The sequence below is a fragment of the Calypte anna genome, chromosome 4A, assembly GCF_003957555.1.
Source record: "Calypte anna isolate BGI_N300 chromosome 4A, bCalAnn1_v1.p, whole genome shotgun sequence".
Lineage (NCBI taxonomy): Eukaryota > Metazoa > Chordata > Aves > Apodiformes > Trochilidae > Calypte > Calypte anna.
Window position 1 is genome coordinate 1,671,343 of NC_044248.1, and position 14,368 is coordinate 1,685,710.

General features: G+C 45.4%; 1 protein-coding gene across 1 annotated transcript; it reads left to right on the plus strand.

Annotated features, from left to right (window-relative positions):
* On the plus strand, nucleotides 1-13,424 carry SDAD1 (SDA1 domain containing 1). The gene is made up of 22 exons (XM_030449676.1): nucleotides 1-166; nucleotides 281-385; nucleotides 487-585; nucleotides 708-818; nucleotides 1,281-1,352; nucleotides 1,450-1,550; nucleotides 1,807-1,864; nucleotides 2,688-2,762; nucleotides 3,493-3,594; nucleotides 4,010-4,079; nucleotides 4,776-4,879; nucleotides 5,433-5,490; nucleotides 6,065-6,123; nucleotides 6,478-6,554; nucleotides 6,810-6,907; nucleotides 7,302-7,378; nucleotides 7,759-7,891; nucleotides 9,279-9,376; nucleotides 9,791-9,984; nucleotides 10,438-10,522; nucleotides 10,909-11,070; nucleotides 13,109-13,424. The coding sequence occupies exons 1-22, from the start codon at nucleotides 77-79 to the stop codon at nucleotides 13,157-13,159; spliced, it is 2,079 nt and encodes a 692-aa protein (XP_030305536.1). The 5' UTR covers nucleotides 1-76; the 3' UTR covers nucleotides 13,160-13,424.
* Nucleotides 13,425-14,368: the final 944 nt, after the last annotated feature.

The following is a 14,368-nucleotide window of genomic DNA, read 5'->3' on the forward strand; positions in this document are numbered from 1 at the left end:
GGCGGCGCCCAGCTGGTAGCTCACGTGTCCCGGGCCGAGGAGGCGGCGGTTCGGTTGGACCGGGCCGGGAGTCGCCATGTCGGGCCGCCAGGGAAACAAGCTGCCCAGCAACCTGCCCCAGCTCCAGAACCTCATCAAGCGGGACCCGACCTCCTACACCGAGGAGGTAGAGAGCCCAGCGGGCCGGGACCCCGGGACCGGGGGGGGGGGTGGTACCGGGGGGTGATACCGGGGGGTTCCGGTGTCGCCGCTGACCGCCGCCGGCCCTGTGTGTGCTCAGTTCCTCCAGCAGTACCACCACTACCAGTCCCATGTGGAGATCTTCAGCTTCCAGCCGGACAAGCCCAGTAAGGAGCTGGCGGAACTGGTGATGTTCCTGGCTCAGGTGAGGGTCCCGCAGCCCCTGCCCCCAGCGGGGGTCTCGGTCCCACCTGCCCGGGCTCAGGCGGTGACCCGGAGGGTTCGGCGGGTTCTCTGTCTGCCCAGGTTGCCCACTGCTACCCCGAGCACATGGCCAGCTTTCCGCAGCAGCTGAAGGACCTGCTCTCCTACCACCACACCGTGCTGGACCCGGACCTGCGCATGGTGAGACCCGCACCCGCGGCTTGAAATGCGGGTGTTTTGTTAAGAGAGAGAAAAAAAAAATAAAATCGAGAGGGGGAGGGTTATGAAACGTTGGTTCCGATTCCCCGTTTCTTTTCTTACAGACCTTCTGTAAGGCTTTGATGTTGCTGAGGAACAAGAACCTGATAAGCCCAACGAGTTTGCTGGAGCTCTTCTTCCAGCTGCTGCGCTGTCACGATAAGCTGCTGCGCAAAGTAAGCACTGCCCAGCCCCCCGGGAGACCCCTCCGGGAGAGCTCCCCCCGGGCTCTGCCCTGCCCCCCAGGAGACCCCTCTGGGCTCTGCCGTGCCTGCCCAGCACTGCCCTGGAGCTCTGCTTCCAGTAAAGCACCTGCTAGTTACAGCTCTGTTTCACATCATCTGCCCTGAAAGCCAAATGTTTGCTTTCTGCCAGCAGAGTGGTTAAACTGCCCATCAGGCTGTGTCTGGAAGGAACAGGGGGGGTTGTAAAGCCTCACTTGATTTTCCAGCCTTTGTGTTTGTATTGGTTTGTGAATACATAAAAATTAAGTGTGTTTTTACAACTAAAAGCAGACAGAAGTGTTGTCAGGGGTCTGTGGGTTGGTCCCTGATTTTAGGACTAGCAAAGTACCTGCAGTGTTCCCTGCATGGCTCCCAGGGATCTCATCTCATCTCATCTCATCTCTCCCTTCCCAGACTCTGTACACTCACATTGTCTCAGACATCAAGAACATCAATGCCAAACACAAGAACAACAAAGTAAACACAGTAAGTGTTCCACCTCTTGGTTCTGCTGCCCTTTCACCCCTTGGTGTTGTCAAAGACTTGCAGGAGATGCTTCCAAACTTTTTTTTTCCCCTTGTAGACATTGCAGAACTTCATGTACACCATGCTGAGGGACAGCAATCCCACTGCTGCCAAGATCTCTCTGGATGTGATGATTGAACTTTACACAAGGAATATCTGGTAGGTGTGGCAGCCTGGTCCTGATTCCCCAGCCTTCCTCCCCAGCCTTCCTCCCCAGCCTTCCTCCCCAGCCTTCCTCCCCAGCCTTCCTCCCCAGCCTTCCTCCCCAGCCTTCCTCCCCAGCCTTCCTCCCCAGCCTTCCCCCCCAGCCTTCCTGTGAGGAGGCTCACAGGGATTTTCATGGGATTTCACTTTCTGAGCCATGACATCAAACTGCCAAACATAAGGGAAAAGCTAATGTTTTGCTTCCTTCCAGGAATGATGCCAAAACAGTGAATGTCATCACCACTGCCTGCTTTTCCAAAGTAACCAAGGTGAGGAATCACTCCATGAAGCTGGGTGTTTGCCTGAGCTGTGTTTTTCCTGTGGTGCTTAATTGCTAACAAGCTTCAGGGATGATCTGTGTCCTGATTGTTTTACTTTCAGGATGCTGCTGGTGTTGTGGGAGGAGGTGGTGTTGGTTCTGAGCTGCAGAGCAGCAGAGTGGTGTGGGGAGGATGTGTGTGCTGTGCACTGCTGCTCAGAAGAGACTGGCAGAATATTGCCACCTTTTCATCAGCACTCAGGCTTTCATTTGTTCAATGTGGATAAAACTGCTGTCCTGCCTGGGGCTGAGGGTATTTTGGGTTTTATGTCCTCTGTATCAGCACTACAGTGCTGGGGGGTTTAAAGATGTGTAGTTTGAGACAAGTTTCTGCCACTGTGAAGGCCCAAAGCTGTTCTGTTCAGTAAAAACCAGCCAATCCAAACTAAAAATCCAACTGACAAACCCATATATGAATTAATAAGTTTGGAGTTCTGAGCACTGTCTCAGGTGTCAGCTGTGCAGGACTGCCTGGTAATACTGATGTGGAGCAAATCAAATTGTTTTGCAGAATGACAGGAAGAAAATGTGCTTCTTGAAAACTTTTCCCAGGTCTTGTGGAAGCCCAGCTGCATTTTGACTCTGTGTGTGCCTTGAGCTGTTGAGGATGGGCAGCAGAAACAGACTGTCTGTAAAACATGGTCTGCTTTAGTCTTGGTTTGCTGTCAGTTGATATCCATGCCTGTAACACCACTGGGAGAGCTTGTGTAGCGCAGGATGTGGATGTAGGGCTGCCTGTCCTCTCCTACAGAAGCTTACACTCTGATTTTCAGGTATTAGTTGCCAGCTTGAAGTTCTTTCTTGGGAAAGATGAAGATGAGAAACAAGAGAGTGACTCTGAATCTGAGGTGGGTGTGGTGTTAAATCCTGTCCTCTCTGTTTTTCAAATTCTCATATCTGCCATCCTAGTGACCAATCTGGCTCTACCAATCTGCTGCTGTGGGGCTTAGCTTTCCATCTTGTTTCCTTCAGAGATTTCCAGGCATTGCAGCTGGCCCCAGCTGATAGCAGGATGCCTTTGCTGTCTGTCTAAAAACTTGTGCTAAGAGCTCCTTTGCTTTCCTTTCCTTGTGAAGGGAGCAGTTCACTCTAAAGACCTAAGCAGGGGCTGGTCAGTCTAGCTGTGTCATGCAGTTGTGGGAAGAGAGAGGCTTTCACCTAATGTGTTGGAAGCTTCTCTGAGTTTTTAGCAGTCTGCTTTGTCATCAGTTTTTCCTCTACTTCCCATTTACATTCTAAGGAATGTAATCCAGTTACCTTGAAGGCTGATAACCTAACAGGAAACCAGTCAATCCTAATACAGGATATCACTATTTGTGAGTGAACAATTCTCTAACTAACCTGATTTATAAACTGCTGTACTGAAGCTCCTGATGAAATGTTTTGATCTCTCATGCATGTAGGTACGTGTTGGGTTCTGTGACACGGGATTTTAAATGCTGCTCTTGCTCTGTGATTTATTGTGAGGCACAGTTTTCAGTTAAAATACATAATCCTCAAAGATTAATACTTTCCCTGTGATTTCCATTTGAATCCTGATGTCACCTGAGCCTAGTTTCCCTTGCATGCCTCGTGCAGGATGATGTTCCCACAGCCAGGGACCTGACGGTGCGGTACGCGACCAACAAGAAGAGCACCAAGCGCAAGAAGAAGCTGGAGAAAGCCCTGAAGGTCCTCAAGGTGAGGAGAGGGGACAGCTCTGCTTCCTGTGATCCTCCACGGGCAGAAATCCTCTTCACTTGCCTGCCTTGGGTCATCTCTGCCAGGCCCAGGGCCTCAGCTGCTCCAGCACCCACTGCCCAGGCTCAGGACAGTGTTTTATGTTTTAGGGTGCAGGTGGTGGCTTTAGTTCTGCCCTGGGCACTTTGGTACCTTTATGTGGTGTCTGGATAAGGGATCTCTGAATGCAGCTCCTGGTGTCTTGGGTCAGGTGTCAGGAAGCCCTCTGCAGCTAAGGAGTGCCAGGTTACTTGTTAAACTGCCCCTTCCAAGAGATGCATGGGGAAGAGCAGCTTTAACAGCAGCCTGCAGCACAAGCACCTGCAGCTTTTTCATGGGAATTAAAATAAAGTTTCTTACTCTTCTTGCCATGCAGAAACAGAAGAAGAAGAGCAGGCCAGAGGTGTTCAACTTCTCTGCTATCCACTTGATTCATGACCCCCAAGGTAAGCAGGCATTATGTTTTGCCTTTTTTCAGGCACTGATGTTTAAGAAGCAATTCTGGCAGGAGAATGCAGTGACAAGCAGATAAAGTGTGATGTAGATGGAAAGTGGTACCAATGTGACCACTACTGTGCTATATCCTAGACTTCCATGGCACTGCAGAGAAGTGTTATCAATCCTGATGGCTTTTGATAATTAAATACTTACAGATGGACAAGGAGGAAGCAATATTTTATCATCTGCCTGGTTGCTGCAGTTGGGGATGTGGCTCTCTACCTCCTATGTGGAAGGCCATTTTGAACAGGGAGGAATCTACTACAGATTCTTTGGCTTGGCCCCTTCAGAATATTTGTTGTTATTAGTCTGGTTGTCTCATCTCACTTCACTTGATCTTTGTCTGATCTAGTGAACTTCCAGGGATTTTGTTGTTCAGATAAACATGAAAATGTATCTAAACCAATTGAGCTTCAGATACTGCCCCTGTGCTTATGATGTTGTGGAAGTTGTGCTGGTTTTCCTGCTAAACCTGTGCACAGCTTTCTAGGCATGTGAGAAGAAAAATAAGCCAGTGGGAGAAGTGCTCTGTCTGCCTTTAATTTCTTCTCTGCAAGGGCCCTGACTGCCTTTTGTTTTTTAGCACAATCCCAGCTGAGTTCTGTACATGCTGTTTAATCCTACCACCAATTTATGTCTTCTAGACTTTGCAGAGAAGCTGCTGAAGCAGCTGGAGAGCTGTAAGGAACGATTTGAAGTGAAGATGATGCTCATGGACCTGATCTCCAGGCTGGTTGGGATCCATGAGGTACATGCTCTGATTAATCTCGGGATTTGATGGCAGCCAGCCTAGCTTGGGTGGTGGACTTGGGTGGTACTGAGCTCAGCTAGAGAAAGCTGTTGGTTTGGAGTAGCTGAGCTCTCCCTATTAGAGAGGAGAATGTGTTCTCCAAGGCCTGTGTGCTCCTGGGAGGCTCTTTAAAGGAGTCCAGAATTCCTCATGGGGGGCACTCTCAGGTACAGATGAAAATGACTGGGATGTGTTTCTGTTTGGGGGAGAAAACTGTCCCTAAAAGGGAAGTGCCACGTTGCAGGGTTGTGCAGCAGAGTTGCCCTAATTTGAGTTCTGCAGTCTTAACAAGAGCCACTCTGGGTTTCACAGAGCTTTGTTTTTCCTTCATAAAAGGAATTTCCTTTTCTCCCCATGTGCCAAGACAAGAGAAGATGCCATGTAATAAAATCCAAGGCATTTGGAGAGTTAACTGTATGGAATTTTGATTTGCTTTGCAGCACATCAGCTGGTGAAGGTGATCTCAAGTTAAAAAGACAAGAAGCTAATCTATTTTTTTTTATTTTTGCAGCTTTTTGTTTTTAATTTCTACCCCTTCATTCAGAGATTCCTACAGCCCCACCAGAGAGGTAGGTAGCTGCTAGCACCCAACACATCTAGCAGCACAGCATGTCCCAGGTGCAGTCAGCTTCTAGAGGTGCTGTAAATTCCTGGGTAGCAGTAGCTTAGCAGGAAGGAGGAACAGTCCAGAGGGTGTGGATGAAGGACATAAAATGCCCTTGCTGCCAGAAGTGTAAAGCATTTTGGGCTTGTATGGAATCTGTGTGCACTTATTGCTCCTTACCTGAGCATTTGAGATGCTCAGCAATGGAATAAGATGAATCTGACTCCCTAGTTCTCTGCACTTCCTGACTAGCTGAGGAAAGCAACACTGGGTTTTGCTGCTTTGTTCTACTGGTGCTTCAGTGTAGCTCTAGAGCATTTCTTCTTCTCTTAGCTGGATCTTGAGGGGGGAGCCCAGATGAGTTCCTCAGGCTTGGTGGGAGGAGAAATGGATAATTTTCAGTCCCAGAGACCTTCAGACTGAAACAGCTGTGAGACTTAAATTGAGCATCTTGTTAAGTTAGCTCCTTTAAATGCCTTTATTGGCCAGGCTGAACTGCAGCAATATGCATTGACATCTTCCTCCCACTTTTCTTCCAGAAGTGACAAGGATCCTTCTGTTTGCTGCACAAGCTTCCCATCAGCTGGTGCCACCCGAGGTCAGTACTTCACCTGCCTTTGGTGTGCAAAATGGAGAGCAGGGCAGAGGGGAAGTACAACTGAGTGGAGTTGGGAGCAGGGGGAAAAGGGAATCTGGTCAGACTGGTTGTTTGTTTTTAAAAGCTTATGGTAAATTGGGATATTTCTGGAAGTTACAAGAGTTTGTTTTCTGTAAAGGGGAAAAAAAAAAACTTGTCTTGATTTCTGCATGAGTGTGTCTAGGAAGTATTTGCAGGCTCTAGAAACAAGTCCTGAGCTCTACTTTTCTGTGAAAAGGCCTCTTAATATGTAATTTTTTCCACTATGTTATTAAATAGGCATTAAATTTCTTTAACCTTTTTTCTTGCTTTCAGATTATCCAGTCAGTGTTAATGACCATTGCCAACAACTTTGTCACTGACAAGAATTCTGGGGAGGTCATGACTGTAGGGTAGGTACAGAATCTTGGAAAAAACTGTGAAACCCTCTGAACATGGAAAAACATTTTCCTTTTCTAAACCACTTTCACCTTCCTCTTGTCATTGATCCTGTGCTTTGGAGAACCACTGCATTGCTTCTCGTATTCTCCTCTATTTTGCTTAATGTATAAATGCTTTTCAGCTCCCAGATAATCCAGTCTATTACTGGGCCAGTGGGAGTCTCTTCCAACTGAGGTGTTCAGAACATAACTCTTCTAATTTCCTAGGATCAATGCAATAAAAGAAATCACAGCCAGATGTCCTTTAGCCATGACTGAAGATCTGCTCCATGACCTTGTTCAGTACAAGACTCATAAAAATAAAAGTAAGTGTCCTACATGGATGTGACTTGTTTCCTCCTGTATCATCTGCTCTTCCATTTCTGTAGCCATCATAATAGTAATGTCTTGGCTGTTTTTGGGGGGCTTGGGTATTGCTTTCAGTATGTCTGAGTTCCTCCATTCTGAGTGTATATTCATAGGATGCAAAACAATCCAGGGTAGTTAGGGCAGGGGAACTGACAGACCTGAAGAAGGGAAACTGTTTGCTAGTGAAGACTTAGCCCTGTGGAAGAGCTGGATCCTTACAGGATGAATCTGAGGGAGGTGTAACTTCAGAAAAGGGTTGAGCAGGTTGTAAATACTGATTATCAGAGTGGGCTTGCACTTTGCTCAGAATTCTGCTTTTCTGTACTTATTCTTGCCTCTGTTTCTGGGTAGATGTGATGATGGCTGCAAGAACTCTGATACACCTCTTCCGTTCTCTGAACCCAGAGATGCTGCAGAAGAAGTTCAGAGTGAGTGGTTTTGTGCAGTGCCTTTGCCATAAACATAGGCTGGGGTTCAAAAACTACTGAGAACTTGTGCCACAGCCTCTTGAGAAGGAGCTGGAGTCGTGCCTGTGTTCTTTCCTTGCCTGCTCCCTTGCTGCATTTGGTGTCATGCACTCTTACTTCAAGAGTCCCTTAATTCAGATTTATCAGACTTGGTGGCAGAAGAATGATGCTACAGAGGTTTGACTGTCTTCCTAGAATTTGTTTAACTTTTTAATAATTAAAGATCATGCCTTAATTCAGCAGGCAGAACTTGTGTTCCACCTGCACCCATTCTCTCCCCCTTTTTCTTTTTGTGAGCATTAAAACTGCCCTCTGCTTAGCATTGTTATGTTAACTTGCAGGGCAAGCCTACTGAGGCCTCATTGGAAGCCAGGATTCATGAGTATGGAGAACTGGATGCCAAAGATTATATTCCAGGAGCAGAAGTACTGGAAATTGAGAGCCAAAAGGAAAAGGGAGGAGCCCAAGAGGAAGGTTGGTCTTTTTTTGTTTACCCTTTGACTTCTGAGCATTACTGTCACCAAGAATTTATTTGGACATGAAACTTGGCATTTCATTTGCTGCTGTCACACATTGGGTGGCTTGCATTTGTCTGTTTTCCATTCAGAGTCACAGATACATCCTTGGATAAATGCAGTTTATCCAGTGGAGTTTGTTACTGGGTGTTGCTTTGTCTGACTGATAGACACTGAGGGACAGAAAGGCAGAGGGACAAACACTGCAGCTACGGAACTTTGTTAGACCTTCCTAAAGAAAAGGTTTTGTGTATCACAAAGCACTGCAGAGGTAGTTTAAAGTTATATTTAACTGCTTTAATTAACTTCTTCTGTAAATGCTCCACACAGCCTGGAAACCTGGCCTTGACCAGGAAAAAAGATGGGGTGGGACTTAATTTTCAAGTCTGAAGAGTTTGGCAAATGAAGCCTGAGGGCAGTGGGGATGTTGCAGTGGAGGTTTGCTGGAGGAATAAACACCCTGATAGGTCATGCTGCCTAGGCATGGGAACACAGTGACTAGTAAGCAGCCTCTGGAAAGTAATTAAGCTATAAATTGCATTGCTTCCCTCTTGGTTTGGGTGGCAGGGAGTGGGGAAGGCCACTGAACAGTGTAATGAGGATGAGCACCTGTAAACTACCCTGTTTCTTCAGAGACTGTCCCAAATGCACTGTGTTTTAGGATTTTCAGCACCAGATGAGACTTAAGCTTTGCAAAGCACAGCACTGTGGTTCAGCTTTCTGGGACACTGACCTGTTGCAGTCTCCTTTGGGTATTTTCTATGGCTGGCTTGGTTTTGAGTGAATAGATGTACACTGATAGGTTTCTTGTACAGGCTCTGATCACCAATGTTGCAGGTTTGTTGAAAGCTCAATAGAAATAAGTGTATTAAGGCAACTGCAGCTCCCAGTAATGGCAAAACAGACCAGGTGCTTGAAGCAGCCTGCTGTAGAGGTGTTTGCACAAACCTCACACTGCCATGTGCAGTTATCACTATAAAAAAAGTAATATCTGTAGCTGACTGTATGTGATGTGGGTGTGTGAACATCACAGCTGAGTTCAGCACAGCTCCAAATAATTTTCAGGCCAATTTGGTTGCTGAACTTGCCAGTGGGAAAGCATGGGAGCTGTGTATGCTCCTCAGCTGTGTATGTCTTAATGATTAACAAATACCATTGGGGTGTGTAAAGTATCTTTTGTCTTTGTAGTTCTGAGGCTGAGACCCCAGAGCTTGTCTTGTTTGGTGACCACGTCCCTGGGTATAATAGCTGATAGCTAATCAGAGGGGTGGTGGGAGTGTTTGATCCAATCAGAAGTTATTTCTACCCCTGTGTTAACAACCCCGTGCACTTCTTCCCCTGAGCAGATGGCTGGGAAAGTGCAAGCCTGAGTGAGGAAGAAGGCAATGAAGATGGAGAATGGATTGATGTGCCTCACTCCTCAGATGAGGAGCAGCAAGAAGTGGTGAGTGGTAAATGTCTTCTACCCCAAGGACATAATTTGTTAATAACAGACCAAATTCTGTTGCTCTGGACCTTGCTGTGGCTTGACCAGGATCACTGAGGTTGCTGTACTGTTGAGCCACTGTGCTACAGTCTGCATGTTCTTAGGGTGAGGGGGAGAGGTGAGGGAGTTCTGTCCCTGTGCTAAATTCCTTCAGAATCTTGATATTTAAGATTGCTTTTTTGAGCTCTGACATACTGTGTGGGTGTCCTGCTCTGTCCTGATACTGCATGTTGGATAGAAAGAATCCCAACACCTGATTGTAGCATTTCCCAACAATATTGCCCCTACATGGCTATTTGGGAGAAGAAGGCTGTGAATTATGGCACAGGAATGGTTTGCAAAGCTCTGACTCTTTGTACTTTTTTTCAAAAGGCAGAGAAGGTGAAAAGCATGCCTGTGGAGGAAAGAAAAGCCAAAGCTGCAGCAGTCAGTACCAGCAGGCTGCTGACCCAGGAGGAGTTCCACAAAATCCGCCTTGCTCAGCTCTCCAAAGAACTTAATGCAGCACCTGGCAAAGGTGCCAAAAGGAAAAATATTGAAATAGATGATGAAGAGGAAGAGGGCAGGTAGGGTATGGGCTCCTGATGAGTGTTTTCTCTGTAATCTGGTGACACAGCTTTTAATTGCAACAGGGCACAGATCTCTGCTGTTTGTCAGTATTCCCTGGTGACAGGTGTCAAACAGCCACACAGCCTAGAAGGGCTCATCTGGGGTGTGGTTTGGGGTTTTTTGTGGTTTATTTGTTTGTTTTGTAGCAGTAGTAGCATGGCAATATCTCCAGAGTGTTTTAAACTTTGTGTATAAAGCAGGACTTAAGGAACAGAAATGAGAAGCTTCTGTAGGGGTTGTCCCAAGCATGAGGATTCACCTCAGAGAACAAGAAGCACTTGAGTTAAAGTTTGTAGGAAAAGAAAGGTTTAAGATGACTGAGAGGCAAAGGGTTTGGAGAGCATCTTTTTTTTTTCTGCTAGATGAAGCTTAGTGTGTGATGGCTTTCTGTTGGATTTGTGTGTGTGTAGGGGAGAGTTGCTGTCACTCAGAGATATTGAACATCTGCATAAGAAGCCTAAATCTGACAAGGAGACCAGACTGGCAACTGCGATGGTGAGGAACTGGGTGTTTTTTATCTGTCTGATTTGTGTGTGTGTTTGTCTCCTGCAGAAGGAGGAGGTGGAGGGATTGTATCTAAGATGGGTCCTCAGCTGCTGTCTGATTTTTGAGAAGTGTCTTCTATAGTGTTTTGCTGTTGCATCTTGGCTGTGACAAAATGCTTCTTGCAGGTCACAGGTGACACTGAAAATACAGACACCCAGTGTTCAGTGTAACTTGAGAAATACAGCCAGCATGGAAGAATGTATCCAACATCCACAGAAAGTTATACTGAACCTGGGTGTTTTGTTCCTTCTATAAAACATCTCACCTCAGCAGCTGATGTGAACTTTAAGGAAAGGAAAATGAGCCTTTGTTTTAAATTACATTGTCTATTCTAGGCTGGAAAAACAGACAGAAAAGAATTTGTGAGAAAGAAAACAAAAATTAACCCATTTGCCAGCTCTTCCAACAAAGAAAAGAAAAAGAACAAGAACTTCATGATGATGAGATACAGCAATAGTGTCCGGACAAAGACCAAGCGTTCTTTCAGGGAAAAACAGGTAAAAACCACTTTGTTTCAGTTGCTGGAAAGGACTGAGCTAAGTGGTTTCCTTTGCCTCCTGCCCCAGAGAAGGTACATCAGGATTTGTGGTGGTGAAGAATGTTTTGGTCAGTCTCTGATGTACACCAAGGACCAAGCCCTGCTGCAAAGTTGTGTAGATTAGGAAGGCAGTGATGTGCTGTGTTTTCCATTCTATAAAGTCAAGAACATCATTCTAGAATCCTGACTATAATCCTATGATAGAGCAATATTTCCCTGATCTGGAGGAGTTTTTTCAGGACAAGATTTTGATGTTTCTTCACTGTCCTTATTATTTCTTTGACCTTTCTCCTGTTGCTGTCATTTTATGGACCTGCTTGTCCTGGCCTTCAGGTCATCTAACAGATTGTCACAGATGTACTTGAAGCACAGGCATAAAAAGTTATTTATTACCTATTTGAAACTGCTTAGAAAAAATAAGTGGCTTCAGTTTAGCCTGGTACAGGAGTTTCACAGTGTGGTGCTCACAGTGGTGAAGGCCCTGCCCTCTGCTGTGTGCTCAGGGCTGGATTCAGGACAGCCCTTGTGAAAGGATATGTGTTTGTAGCCTGTGTATTGGGCAGTCCAGTTACTCCACGTCCCTGCAGGCAGCTGTGCCAAGGGTAGCTGCAGGGACAGCTAAAAGGCAAGGCAGAAACTTGAGGAGATGACTTTGCTGAAGGCAGTGGGCAGGGAGCCCTATAGCTCCCCAGCTGTCTGGGGTTAGGGGTGCTGGCAAGATGGGAGTGTGGGCAGGGAGCCCCGGGCTCTGGGGGTGATGCCTGAGCTGTGCCAGCTGTGGGCAGGGACATGGCTTTGCTCTGCTGGGGCCGTGCCACCCACAGAAGAGAGCCTTTAAAATCCTTTTGTCTAACATGCTGGTGGCCAGTGTAAGGTTTTACAGGGTGTTATAAAGTGGAACTCCTTTTGAATGTGTTCCAAGAAAAATGCAATTATGCAGTGATCTCATCTCTGGCATTGTGTTTTCTTGCTAAGTTTTTATGTGCTAGAGTGCATTCCATGCTTTTGTTACACTCTGCTTTGAGTGGTTTCCAGGATCATATTGTTAGGATAATGTGTATTTGTCTGCAGTTTGCTCTCAGAGATGCAAGGCTCAACAGGGAGAAATATGTCTTGAGTGGTTCTTCTAAATGGGACAAATATCCTGTAGTCTTTTTATTTGCCATTGTTCTGCCTCATCTCAAACGAGGCTGACCACATAAACCCAGCTCTCAGCACACACCAAAAAAGTTGCAAACAAACACTCCAGCTACTTTTAGGAAACTGCCTTTTGCAATGATTCTCACACTTGGCTCACTTCTTCAAACAAACCATCTTGAATGGTGTCAGTCCTTACTCCCAATTGATCTGTGTGGAAATGTTACAGCTAAACAACAAATGACTTTTTTCCATACTTTTTTTCACTGAAGTTGGGCCACAGCATCAGTTCTCTTTACCATGGTTTGGTCACTTTATAGTGGTTTTTGAAGTACTGTGTTCTGCTGCCTTTGGTAGAATAAAATGGACTGTCTGTAGTCTAGAGCTAAACCTCTAACAACTAAAACACATCTGACATACACAATGAAGATTCTTTAGTCATATAGAACTTGTCAGAATTCTAGCATCCCCTTCTTCCCCTCATTGAAAAGAAGCTTTGTTAATACTCTTGCAGAAAATGCTATTTAATCCAACTTACCTCTTAGCTGAAGCTTTTCCTTGATCTCTTTTAGCTGAAGCCATGTCAGTGGAAGAACAGTTTGTTACTCTAATATTGTTCATGATACAAAATCAGCTAATGATGTACTGAAACTTACTTTGAAGCCCAAATCTTTAGTTGTACTATTGAGTTAAGGTAATTGAGTTGTTAGCATTTGCCAGTTCTTGTGCCCAGTTTTAGCTGATAACTATATTTTTTTCTGAGGTTGAAGCAATTGAAAAGGGCTGTTGATGTGACAGTGTTGTTGACCCTTTACTTAATAATTTTCTCCTTACCTGCCTGTCCCACTCTTCCTTTTCAGCTGGCTCTTCGGGATGCACTTCTGAAAAAGAGAAAACGGCTGCTGAAGTAACAGCACAGGAATGGAGTACTTAATCACCAGGGAAGAAATAGCCCTAGGAAAGTGCTTGTTTCCATGTACCATCATTCCAAAGGAAAAAAGGGACTGCAGTGCCTTGTGGGTTTATCTGCTGTGTTCATAACTGCAGGTTGCACACTTCCAAGTTGTTGGACATTGGATCTACAGGATGGACAGAGGCAGAATTTTGATTTCTTTTGAAAGCATTCTAGGGAAGAAAGCAATGATCTTTTATTGAGTATAATTTACTTTCAGATGGTTTTGTATGTGTAAGTATTAAAACATACAGCCTTATTGAAAAAAGTATTTTACTTGAAGGAACTTGTGAATAGGTAATTGGAAGGGAAAAGAATACTCTGGTTCATTGTATAATGTATATAATGTCTGCCTGTCTTAAGGCTGTGATTTTACAGAGTAAACTACTTTCTAAGTAGTTATTTTTTACCCGTTTACTAATAAACCCAAGTTCTGGTAATGCAGGTAAGTCCAAGTGAACAGCTGCTAGGAAAAAAAGTCATTGGTTTATGAAAACAAGAACAAAAATGGTTTTTGGGGGGAGTTTTCATGTTGCCATTTAAACAAAGGTAGGATCACATGCAGGAGAACCAAGGAATTTTATTTTCCTACATTAGTGCATCTTGTGGTGGGACTTGATGGTGTCTGATTTTTGAGGTGTTATGTGAGAATTGTGTGGATCTGTGGAGGGACTATTGATGGGTTCTTTATCCTTGCCCAGGCACCTGTTTTAGTGAAAACTTGAGGGAGTTATTGATACCACCCTGTTGTCAAATTCTGTATGAAACAGATTTCCTTGTGGGGCAGGAGGAGATGGAAGAGTAGTTGGTGAGGTTTGTTTTCCTTAAGAAACCAAGTTAATGTTTATATCCTACACGGGGGTTCACCCACCTTAGGCATGTTTATAGTGAGTATACAATTGTATTCACTTAATTCCTTTAAAGCTTAGGCTTCAAGGAGATAGAAAACAATGACTTTGAATGTTCTGTTCAGATTCAGTGCTCCTGCTTGGGGCAGTCAGGGGCTGCCAGGGTATGACAGGAGGGAGATGAGGTTTGGCAGATGGGTGCAGAGGAGCTTTAATGGCATGAGGAGGGGGCTGAGGAGACCACAGTGAAGGGAACAGTTGGAGAGTACAAAGCTGTATAAAACACTTATTTTTTTCACCTGTTATGAGTGCAAAAACTT

Coding starts and splice junctions, on each gene's coding strand:
- SDAD1 (XM_030449676.1), top strand. CDS start 77: ATGTCGGGCCGCCAGGGAAACAAGCTGCCCAGCAACCTGCCCCAGCTC. Junction 6,908..7,301: donor CAAGACTCATAAAAATAAAA/GTAAGTGTCCTA, acceptor GTTTCTGGGTAG/ATGTGATGATGGCTGCAAGA. Junction 10,523..10,908: donor CCAGACTGGCAACTGCGATG/GTGAGGAACTGG, acceptor TGTCTATTCTAG/GCTGGAAAAACAGACAGAAA.